Source organism: Camellia sinensis, chromosome 3 (genome assembly GCF_055761805.1).
Source record: "Camellia sinensis isolate YWXY chromosome 3, ASM5576180v1, whole genome shotgun sequence".
NCBI lineage: Eukaryota > Viridiplantae > Streptophyta > Magnoliopsida > Ericales > Theaceae > Camellia > Camellia sinensis.
Genome location: NC_138963.1, coordinates 81,265,530 through 81,277,958, shown reverse-complemented (window position 1 = coordinate 81,277,958; position 12,429 = coordinate 81,265,530). Strand labels below are relative to the sequence as shown.

Below are 12,429 nucleotides of genomic sequence, written 5' to 3'. Positions count from 1 at the left end.
CCATGACCATTCGAAGAGCCACCAATTCATCTATATAAATAGGCTCCCATTGCATTCATTTTGAATTGAATTCATCTTGTGTTTCTTTTCTTCTGCACTCTGTCTTTTCTATAAGAGAATTCTGCACAGTAAGATTTGCCAGACTTACCATGGTAGTACTGCTTCTGCAAAGTTCGATCGTTGTATCTTGGGAGACAAACGTCTAATAAAAACTTGTAAGCACCTTAACGGAGGACAAATTTGTCTTAAGAAAATTGTGTCCAACACAAGCCTCAATCAAATTGTTATCGATTCTAGATTTACATAATCTGTTCGTAAGCATTTACAGTTCTCTATATATGGTTTGGTTTGGGTTTACCCAAACAATTTATGTTGTTTTCAACTTATATTTTTTTGTATAATTTGGTAATAGATTTGGTGCAATGATTACGTGTTTCACACAGTACACATAAGGAGTTTTTTCCTACACAAATTACCTCCATGTCCTTTTTAAAAGAGATGTACTCTATTTAGTCCCACAACTTATTATGTAAACCCAAAGGTCTTGCATGCCTTCCTTCTTCTCTTTCTCTCTCTCTTCCTAATATTCTGCAATCAATGACCACGTTTTTCTTTTTCTTTTTCTCTTTCTCTTTTTGATATACAGTCATCGGTGACTACCATCTATTGAGGTTCACCGATAACCACCAACTATCGACTTCTTACTTCGCCTTCACCGACGACGAAGAATATGAGTTTCCGGTGATATTCTTGACATAAATCTACTCAAATCTAGCTAAGATCACAAGACAACTAACCGAAATGTTTAGATTTAGAGTAGATTTGAGCAGTGGTGGAACCAGAAATCCAATGTAGAGGGGGCACGCATTAATCACAGCATTAAATTTTTTTCCCCCATAACACGTAACAACGAGATATTATTAAACTTATACATTTTTGTCTTTATTTTTATTACTATTACTATTATCCTGAGATTTACATTAATGTGACTTATAAGTCCACAATCAATAACTAAAATTCTATTAACCAAATAATCAATAAGTTCAATTCTATCAACTTAGAAAAAGTGCCCCACATTGAGGAGAAATAAGCAACTAAACAAATCTCATAATAAGAAATGAATTATCGATTGATTCAATTCTTGCCTTAACCTATCAATTGAAAGTGTACAAGAATAATCAAAATAATAAAATAAAGAATTTTAAAAATTTTAAAAATACAAGAAGTTTTACATAATTCAAGAATGGTCACTATTATAATTTTATAAAAAATAATACATAATCTTTATCTATATGGGTAACAATATAAATATTGAAAGTTTAGGGGGGCACATAACCCCCTAGGCCTTAGATGGCTTTGCCCCTGGATTTGAATAGATCTACATCATATATGGCCAAATCTAAACCAAAAATGATTTTCGAAGTATAATATTTTCTCAATGTTTGTCTCTCTCTTTTGATCTCTTAGCGTTCTCTCTCTCTCTCTCTCTCTCTCTCTCTCTCTCTCTCTCTCTCTCTACCACACACCTCTTTTCTTGTTTTAATGGAGGGAAAAAAATTCAACTTCTAAAAAAATATTTTTTCAGTTTTAGTTACAAGCAGTCAAAACGGCAAAATTTTATAATTTTGAAGATACGTTTATGCTTTTCTCTATGACTCTAGCATTTTTTTTCTTATAAAAAAAAAAGAAAAAAAAAAAAAAGAAGAAGAAGTTAGCAAATATTGACAAACTAGAAAGCTCGAACCCTTGGAAACTACTAATCTAAGATCTCCACCATCGCCGCGATGTGAAGTTGTGTTTACAAACAAGCAAACTAATCATTTGCAATTTTAAAACTACAAATTCATGCAGTTTGATGAGCAATAAATTCAAACTCTAAATTTTTTGTAATTTTGTAAACTGAAGCTTATGTGCTCTATATGATAAAGAGCTCTTCTTTTTTTTTTTTTTTTTTTTCATGTTATGTGGTGTTGAAGAGGGGTGGGTTAAATTTTGTTATGTTTTTGCTCTAATTTCTCCCTTTCTTTTTTCTTTCTTTTTTTTTCCTAATAATGTTGTGGACATTCTAATAAATCTCCGGCGATATTCTTGACGTCCAGCGACGTTTTGAATATTCTAGCGACTTTCGATGATGTTCAGAACACTCCAATGAATTTCTAGCAATACTCCAACGACTTTCCGACACTGTTCCACCTTCCAGCGAGTTAGTGACTATCAAATGAAAGTCCAGCGATAGTCCAGCAATGGTGTGATGTTATAGCGTCTTTAAAAAAAAAATTAAATAAGATTTTTTTAGTAACAAGTAAAAATATGTAAGATGAATTAGGACAAGTAATTTATTTTGAAATTTGTTGGGTTTTCAACTGTTGAAATAAGAAGACCTCCAGGTCAGTGCCTCATAGTATTTAAATACCAACCAATGTGATAGAATCATTTAAAGAGCGGTCGATGGACTGGACTAAACTAAAATAGGTTGGGCTCCAAAGACGCCGATATGGGCTCCCTACTGTAAGGCCTGCAAGCAAACCATCAAGAACTCACTAATGGTGTCTTTAAGGACCCTTTGATGATCTAATTAGAGATGTGCTTAAAGAAGATAATCGAAGAGTTATACTAGAGAACAAATGATTAGGCAAGTTCAGCCTATATGACACGTTTTCGACGAACTAGTGACAGTTGTAACACATTCCAATTAAGCCTCATTGTTTGAAAAAGTGATTTGGTGCTCATGCTACAAAACAATGACCCTGTTTTTGGAGTCATTTTTAAGTTAAAAATTGATAATTAAAAAGTAAAAGTTAAAAGCACCTCTATTCTAATTTTTAAATAATTAATTTTTTTCAGTTTATTTAAGCTATTTCTACCTAATAAATTATAAGCAGAAATTATACCAAATAGTCTGGCATAGACTCCCAAGTCAAAATAAGTTATCTAATCACTCCTAAAAAACTGTAACAAACAATCTCAATACCCTGAGAGCTACACAATTACTGAGGCGTTCTACAAATGCCATCAAAAGCTATATGATCACCCAAGCGCTCTACAAAATGCTACCAAGAGCTACATAATCACCCAAGCATTCTACAAAATTGTGCTTTCTCATTTCCTATAATTAAGGAATTAGACACCTGGGAGCTTTCTCTATAGTTCCATTGATTTCACCTGGTAGCTTTTTCTTATTTAGTGGTAAAGAATTTGAATTTGAGGTACACCTGCAAGTGTTGGGAACTTCATTTGGTTAAATGCCCGTCCTTGGGGTTAGGTTTTTATAATTGACAATCTCATTTGATAAAATTTCTTTCAGTTATAATTTTATTCGCTCTTTTATTTTAGTGAGGTTATGAGTGTTTAGATGCGAATCCAATCCGAATTATACTTGTATTTGTCACATCGATGACAATGTACATGGAGCAAAAAAAAACAGTCAAATTGTTTAACCGCTTGAGCGGTAATTTGTATGCTCGAGCAGTGAATAGGAGCATCTAATATCTGTACCTACAAACTGAACTTTCTAGGAAGCAAGTTTTACCGCTCGAGCGGTGAATGTTGTGCTCGAGCGATTGGCCTATATGTTTTGCACCGCCTTTACTCACACCGCTTAAGTAGTAAAATGTGCGCTCGAGCGGTCTTTGAAAATCTGTTTTCTATAAAGTGCGTCATTTGTTGTTTTTAGGGTTTAACCCGTCCAGATTCTCAGAGAGTAAAATACAAAGTATTCTATATTGAAGGATTGTTTATATGAGTTTCCTTGATATATAGAAGGTGATCAATTGATCAATAAACTACATAATGATAAATATCAAGGGTTGTTTTCATTCTTTTATTCACATAAAGAGAGAAGTGTGAATTCCAAAAAACTTGAGTCTGAAGTTTTGGTAGAATTCAGAGTGGCTCATTCGACATTAACGTTGTAGATTCAATGTTAGGTAAAACAATTCCGTAGTAAAGACGATATTGGAAAAGACACATTGAATCTAGTTGAATTCTGACATATATTCACTAAATAATTTCTTTTTATCTTCTTAGTAAATTATTTTGTATTTTTAACCTGTGAATTTTATCACATTTAGATGTGCTCTAATTATAATCTTTTTCACGTTAAATCGTTGTACCGATTTATCTTGATTGTTTGATTAGAATAGTTATTTACTATTTTAAATTAAAACATAATCACATATCAATAGCTCGAGAGCTTTCAGATTTTCACTTGGTCTCCTTGCAATATATGCATTGAGCTCTGACAAAGGAAGGGATTGAGGGGGAGGGAGAGAAGTAAATCATTGGTTACAAAAGATTTTATCCACATTACTTTTCTAATGCATATGACTAAGTTACTACACATCAATGACCATAGGTGCAGCTGGTACATATGAGCTCTTTTACGTCTAGATTCTGTACAAATTCTGTACAATCATCTGCTTCCAAGCACAAATATCTTTCCCGCTTTACATTTTCATCTCTTCCTTACTCTGTATCTACTATGTCACTGAACTTGCTCACGATAAACACATGATCACAGGCTCCTCTTCAGTCATATATTAGTTTATCCAAACACCATGTAAGCAACCAAAAGCTGCTCCACTAAGCCTTGACAGTAGAACCAGCTTGCAGGATGTAAAGAAATGGTAGGCCTCTGATTCGAGAGCCGCTGCCCCAGAAAGATGCAAGACAAAGGCCCATGATAGCCATGGCAACTACCGAGCATGCTGAGGGAACCGCTTGACTGCTCCCAAGGAATTGGGTGGCAAGAAGCCCTGCCAATGTCGAACTCTGCATTCCCGTGCACAATGAAATTGTTCTGCAAACTTCTTCTTCTTGCCTGCCACAATTTTCAAAACATTATAAGAGACATTTTGAATGTGAAATGTGAGCAACAATATGCAACGTAATATGTGAAGTGCATTTGCATTTCAAATCTCATTTCAGAACTCAATTCTCATGAAGCCTCATGGAGTCTTAACCAAATTTGGTACTTACGGTGTTTTGGTTCATGAAATAAATCAAATGTAGGAAAAACATTATAGGTCCTTGCACATTGGTAATTGAGAGCGCTTAAATTCGTCTCCCAAATATCTCCATCTTTCCAAAGTTTACAACACGTGACAGTGAAGGAAAGCGTTCAATTGTAGATGCCAAACTCAGCTTCTCCCAACAAAATTTTACCATTATTCAGTCCCAAGAGAAGAAATTAGGAGTTAAAAAACAAGCAACAACCAATTTGAAGTCAAATGATTTAAAAAGCATGCATGTTTTAAACACTAGTTGACATCAGGGATAGAAGAAAAAAAGGGGAAAAAATATGGAGTGTAAATCATGATCAATAGCAGTAGAAATATAAAAAGAAAATAAGAGGTAAACCTATATAATACACAAGCAAAAAAGGGGAAAAAATGAAATGAAAAGAAAAGCATGGCACAATAAGAAAGGGCAATATGTCATAAATTCAATCCATGCAGAAACATACATATAACATCCATTATAAATGACTCCAAAATGTCCCACCACCCATGTTTCAAAAACTTGATCAGGGAATCAGGACATGGGCAACATGGAGTCACATGGGTTGTGCCTACAAGATGGGATCATTGCATGTGGCTCAGATAAATCACTATTGAGTTATAAATTTATGCAATGAAGTTGTGCACAAAATGTATGGATATCTTTAGATCGAAATTTATCATTCTGCAAGCATTATATGCCCTCCATTTTCAATAAGAAAGATTTAGAAACTGGGACATAGTACAGGGGCTTGGATTCTCTACAATATATAATACATATTCCTTGTGTAAGAACCCTCATAATCTGGCATACTACTTAATGATTACCAGTCCAAGATCAAAACAATTCTTGGAAACACTTAAGAAGTAGCCAGTATTTTAAATAAAGGAAAATACAAGGAATGTTTCTTGTTGGCATCAATTCAGTCCTACAAAGTGAACAAGATGTAGTAGAAGATATTTACCTCAAAAGTGGAATTTTGGAGATTAAGTATCCCAAGGTGAATGCCACCGCATGAAATGTTAACACTGGAAGAACCAATTGCAGGCCCTCAGTAGAAAGAATATGACTCCGATTAATAGCAAGAGGGCTGCCAATACACATTGAAGTACAAATCATTGCAACAAACGGCATCACAGGCTGAAGAATGTTTACAACAGATTTTGCATAAGTATTGAGCAAAAGCCCAAGAGTGACAGGAACAAGAACAACCTGGCAAATGCAACAGACCTATAATCAATACCAATTCAAGAACAACAATTTCTGATCCAATTTAATGTGCACATTTCATAGTGTCCAAAACCTGTAAAATTGATTTAGACATGGCAACTGCATCGATCGGAACAACAGACCCAACGAGAAGGCCTGTTAAAAGCGGAGTAACAAGAACTGATGCTATGGTGGTTGAACTTGTCAAGATAATGCTCAAGGCCACATCCCCCTTGCTCAAGAAACTAGCATAATTGGATAGCTGAGCCCCTGCAACACAAGACATGAGGACAAAACCAGCATAGAACATTGGAGGCATATGGAATGCCCTTGCCACCAACACCCCAAGGGCTGGTTTCAGCATATACTGCGCAATAAACCCAACAGATAGAGGTAAAGGTCTGCAATAGATAAAATTTAAAGAAATTTAAAAGCAAATTCAAACTATCATCAAATATCTTAATTATTCAACTGCAACAACATTAAATTTTCAGAGCAAAGAAGAGAAGTGACCTTCTAACTGCAAGATAAAAATCGTCAATGGATAGCCTTATTCCGATCGACAACATGATACCTCCAAGAGCAGGGGCATACAATTCCTTTGATACCCTGCACTTTCCTCTATTATTTAGATATCCCAAAATAATTATTTTCTCAAGGATAACAATGATAAGATAGAAAACAATAAATAGCATCCCTAATAATTACATTTCCGCATCAAGCAATTTATTTAACTGAAAATAAACAATATCATAGGTTAAATAATTAGGAACATAGAATCACTCATAAACCTTTAATAACTGACACTAAAACTAAATTGGGCAGTATTAGGAAGCATGGTTCAGATTGGTGAGGAAACCGAGGACTAAATGGTTTCATGAAATTTGGAATCAAACTAAACCATGAAAATCTTTAAACTAAACCAGGCTGAACCAGTAAAACACGGTTTTAGAAACCTAGTCAACCTTCACAAGGTTATCCCAAACTATTATTCACAGTCTAAGAAATTGTTTAGATATATGAGTATTTACCGAAGGTAACAAATTATATATATAACTATACATTTAAATGATCCGGTTTGATTCCAAACAGAATACATAACTATAACTATATAAAATCATAGACCTAACCATGAAGCACAGTTCAGACCAAACCATGAAGTACTCGTACCAAACCAAACCATGCAAGTTTGGTCTGGAATGGATCGATTTGCCTTTCTTTTCTTCTTCTTCTTCTTCTTCTTCTTCTTCTTTTATTTATTTTTTTTATTATTATGATTATTTTTTTTAATCCTAAGAAGTACTAAAAAAAAAAATCTAAAAAGCTAAAATTTAATTTATTCAGTTTTCAACGATAAGAAGAAAACCATAAGCAATCGCCAAAGCAGAATGAGAAACTTAAGAAAAATAAGTAACTACTAAAAACAATCAAAGAGAAGAATATATAAGAATATAATATTATAGTGATACTCTATATTAAATTATCAATAGAAAAGAATTAAAAATACAAAAAAAAAAAAAAAAAACTAAATGCAAATTGTAAAATAAAATGAAGTATATTATTGATTGATTTGTTGATGATACAAGATTGATGTGTTTCTGTATTGTATGTGATACATTCAAAGAGGAATGAACTCTCTCTTTATAGAGAGAATGGTTACATTGGATACCAAAGTGCTCCACTATCACCGAAAGCAAAAAGGAAAGCATAAACCTATACAATTAATAATTATACTAAAGCTAAAGATTCAATTAACAATTTAACAATTATATTAACAGCCCCCCTCAAACTCAAGGAGGATAGGTACTAGCCAACTTGAGTTTGGAGAGAGTAACAAAACAGAAAAATAAGCTGACAATTAAAAATGGGATAGGAGACACTGTATGGTCGTGTCGGACCGTTGTAGCAGACAGTTTACGGGGTCATGTCGGACCGTTGTAGCAGACACTGTGTGGTCGTGTCAGACCGATGTAGAAGACAGTTTATGGGGTCATGTCGGACCGTTGGAGAAGACAGTTTATGGGGTCATGTCGGACCGATGTAGAAGCTGACCGGAATCAATGTCGGGACAGTTTATGGGGTCATGTCGGACCGTTGTAGAAGACAGTTTACGGGGTCATGTCGGACCGATGTAGCAGGACAGTTTACGGGGTCATGTCGGACCGTTGTAGCAGACAGTTTACGGGGTCATGTCGGACCGTTGTAGAAGATTGTGGTGGTGCACCAAGGGGGCGACTTAGGGAGTGCGCCATGAGGTGGCTTGAACATGATACTGTGTATAACCCCCCCTCAAACTCAAATAGGTGTGAAGATAGAAACCTATTTGAGGTTGAAACAAAGGGATTGATAAAGCTGACTGGTGTAGAAGACACTGGATGAGTGTGTAGATAGGCTGCCCAAAAGATATACATGGATGTAGATATCGAGCCCTCAAAAGTCGTGCCCTCAAAAGGTGTGCCCGCACCCTCAAAAGGCGTGTCATCAAAAGGCGTGCCATGAAAAGGCGTGCCAGGTTGTCGGCGTCAAGAGGCGCGCGATGCGCGTGGCTGCCTCGGCTATATAACCAAGACTGAACCTGAGGCTGAGGCAGAAAAAAAAAAACTGCGAGAGATATTCTGAGAGAGATTTCGGAGAGAGATTCTGTAACACTCTGTTTTCTGAGAGAGATTTCTGAGAGAGATACTGTGTAACACTCTGTTGCCTAGAAAATGGCTTCATCGTCTTCCCGCGGGCTGCTTACCCTCTTTCCTGACCTCAACGAGTCCACAGGAGAGAGAACTGGTGCGGTGGCCAGTGAACCTCAACCAAACACCGCTGGGTTTGCTCCGCTGAACTTTCCGATGCGGTCTGTGGAGCAAAAAATGGCGGTGCAGACGGATGTGGAGGCCAATCAGTATACGTTGAAGGCATGTGTGGAGTCCATGACGGCGGTCACAAACTTGTCGCACCGGCTGCAGAGTAGGACAAATGAGGTGCAGCAATTAAACTCCCAGCTGGCTCTGCTCCAACGCATGTATAAGGATGCGCGAGCAGAGATAAGCGTGCTAAGGGCAGAAAACAAGGAGTTGAAACGGAAGGCCACCGTGATGTTCCGATTTGGAGGGCCGCCATATGCTGTAGTGGAGGAGCAGGGTGGAGTGATCGTGCCCAGTGGAGTGGGAAACACGGAGGCAACACCGGCTAGGGCCGCCCAGGACAGAGGCAAGAAGAAAAGACCGGCGGCAGAGTAGAGAAGAAAAGCCTGCCGGTGGATGTGGTTGATTTGTTGCTTTTTTTTTTTTTTTTGGTGTAAAATTGTGATCGGGGTTGAGCCCCTAAGATAAATAAAACAAAGTTGTTGTGCGCTGTATTTTTGTTTTAGTTTTGTTTGTTGTTGTTGTTGTTGTTTTTTTTTTTTTTTTTTTTTTTTTTTTGGTGAAAAATGGAACACAAGAAAGAGAAGATAAATAAATAAAGATATGCTATGTTTGTGGTGAGGGAGGCAGTGAGTGGGGTGCAAAAGATGATTAAAAGAAATAAATAAAGAAAGAAAAGAAAAAAAAAGAAAATGGGTTTGGACTATGTGCTATGTGCTGCTGTGTGTAATAATTATGATTATTAGTATAAAATAAATAAAAAGGTGCTAGAGAGATGGGGAGGCTCCATGCTGCGTGTGGAGGTCGGCAGGTGTTTTTGATTGTTTTTTTTTTTTTTTTTTTTTATATATTACGAAAAATAAAATAAAAGAAAGAAAAGGAAAGTGGGGCGTGGATGAGTGGGGATAATATTTTATAAGAAGAGAGAGAGAGAGGGGAGGTTTCTGTCTTGGAATCAAAGTGTTCTTCTTTGTGGTGGGTCTGTGAAGATGTCCATTTGGTGCTGTGAGACTGCCTCTGTAATGCAGTGTGGTAATTTCACTCGAGAAGCAACAATAGAGGAGAGAGGAGGAGATTGCCGACGATGTGGAGTCGGTGGCGGAGGAGGAAGAGCGAAGACGACATCGGCGACGATGGAGGGACGGCGACCATCGGCGGCGACAGAGAGCACAAATTCCTTTGATATCAGGGAGAGGAACGTCGGGTTGAAGCCTCCGATTGCGATGTCGTCGACGGTGAGGTAGGGCAGCGGCGGTGGGGAAACGGATGAGGGCGAGGGACCAGAGAAGGGTTTGTCCAGCGGTTCTCCAGAATGGTCCACCGGAGAGCTCGTCTGATGATGGATCGCCCTGGTACAAAGATCACCAAAAATCTGAGTTTGGATTGGAGACTGGTCACTGTAAGGTGTTTATGGAATCAGAGGATGTGGGTCGGACCCTTGACCTCTCAGCCCTTGGATCATACGAAGAGCTTTACAGAAATCTGGCCAACTTGTTGGGCATAGAAAGATCAGGGATGTTGAGCCACGTGCTCTACCGGGATGCTGCCGGTGCCATTAAACACACTGGAGACAAACCCTTCAGGTAAATCATATACAGAAAAATTAATGACAATAACAAGTACACAACCAATATCTTCTGTTAAAGACCGTGTGGAATATTAAACACGGTTCATTTTGGGTTGATGATTGAACTGGTAAGGTCGGGGTCCAGCAGGCGGTGAAGGCAAGGTCGCCGCCCGCCGGAAGGTGAAGATCACCAAGAGCTAACCTATAGCTCTGATACCATGTAAAATAAAATGAAGTATATTATTGATTGATTTGTTAATGATACAAGATTGATGTGTTTCTGTATTGTATGTGATACATTCAAAGAGGAATGAACTCTCTCTTTATAGAGAGAATGGTTACATTGGATACCAAAGTGCTCCACTATCACCGAAAGCAAAAAGGAAAGCATAAACCTATACAATTAATAATTATACTAAAGCTAAAGATTCAATTAACAATTTAACAATTATATTAACACAAATAAAGATTAACATGAAGTGAAGAAAGTTAAATAATTCAGGTAATGGGAACCTTTATTGATTGAAATGAAATAGCATTTTAAAAAAAAATATATATATATATATATATATATTTTCTCACCAAGTGAATGTTGAAGGCTGAGTGAGAGCAGCAATTGCAGTGAGCGCAACTACAAAAGGAAGCATTGCAGACAAAATTTGCGAAGAATCGGTCTGGAGTCCTACTTTTGACAAATGGCTAGGGTTTGTTCCAAAGGACAGCAACGAGAAATTACCCTCTCTTCTCTGCAATCCAACTCTGCCGATGAACGGTGAAGACGTGGAACACGCGAATGCCGACAGAGAGCCTCCATTGGATTTGGAGAGCTTGGTCACAAAACAGGACTGTCGTTTGACGATCACAGAGAGAGAATTCGAGTTCAAAAAGGAGTTTTGAGAGAGCTTTGTCATGAAAAGAGACTCACGTGAATTCGAGTTCAGAGTGAACATGGTTGGTTTGGAGGGGTTTGAGTGTACAAGTGGAATCGAAGCCATCTTCAGAGAGAGAAAGCTATTTCGATTGACGGTTTGGATTAGAGAATCTAGGGTTCCGGCAATTCGAGATTCCTCGCCGGCGGAGGATTGGTTTTCCGTGGGATGGGAGGGAAAGAAGCAGAGACCAGAGTGAGGAAGAGATCCAAACCCCTATTAATATGCATAGACCAGAAATTACTTGCACAGAATAGGCGTGTGGTGTGGGTACTGGATTATTACTTCTACCTTGCTTCGTAGTTTCGCAATTGCACCCTTTCTTTATTGTATATTTGCATTCAGATCATCTACCTCAACCTCCTTGCTTGGTTGCTTCTGCTCTAACAAATTTCCTTAATTCCTACTAGGTCCACAATTACGTAATGGCAAATGTAAAATAATACGAAAAAAATTCAGTATATTTTTGTATATTTATTAATGTTTTAAAATATTTTTTTACAAATATTTTATTTTTTAAATACATTTAAGTTAGGTGCATCGAAAAAAGTAAAAAATATATATATTTAAAATTTTAAAAATATTTGTTAAAAACATGAAAAACAAAAAACTCAATTTTAAAAAAACTGAATTCAAAAAACTAAAACCAAACACACTTGTTTTTTGGAAAATTTATCCATAAATTTCATATGAGAGAATATTAATTCATTTACTCTTAAGAATTTTCTTATGAATTAATTAGTGTTTTTTGTTTTGGAAAGTTGTATTTATTTGATTTGATACCTTTTGAGTTTAAGTCAGTGTCTTTTTGTGATTTATTTTTTCAACTTTTTGATTCATTTTTTGGGATGAAAATGAAAATGTGAGGTAT

At 36.7% G+C, this 12,429-nt stretch overlaps 1 protein-coding gene across 1 annotated transcript; it reads right to left on the bottom strand.

The window, feature by feature from the left end:
* Positions 1–4,175: 4,175 nt before the first annotated feature.
* LOC114317156 (putative sodium/metabolite cotransporter BASS3, chloroplastic) lies at positions 4,176–11,966 on the bottom strand. The gene is made up of 5 exons (XM_028263850.2): positions 11,212–11,966; positions 6,721–6,816; positions 6,302–6,608; positions 5,963–6,210; positions 4,176–4,819 (listed from the first exon to the last, which is right to left on the bottom strand). Exons 1-5 carry the CDS (start codon positions 11,622–11,624, stop codon positions 4,582–4,584), a joined length of 1,302 nt encoding a protein of 433 aa, XP_028119651.2. The 5' UTR covers positions 11,625–11,966; the 3' UTR covers positions 4,176–4,581.
* Between the last annotated feature and the right edge of the window lie 463 nt (positions 11,967–12,429).

What these genes read in the sequence shown, in the direction of transcription:
- LOC114317156 (XM_028263850.2), bottom strand. Translation starts at nt 11,624, where the DNA reads ATGGCTTCGATTCCACTTGTACACTCAAACCCCTCCAAACCAACCATG. An exon ending in CAGCCTTCAACATTCACTTG is followed by an intron (nt 6,817 to 11,211) that starts GTGAGAAAATAT and finishes AGGAAAGTGCAG; the next exon opens with GGTATCAAAGGAATTGTATG. An exon ending in TTTTATCTTGCAGTTAGAAG is followed by an intron (nt 6,609 to 6,720) that starts GTCACTTCTCTT and finishes TATCTATTGCAG; the next exon opens with ACCTTTACCTCTATCTGTTG.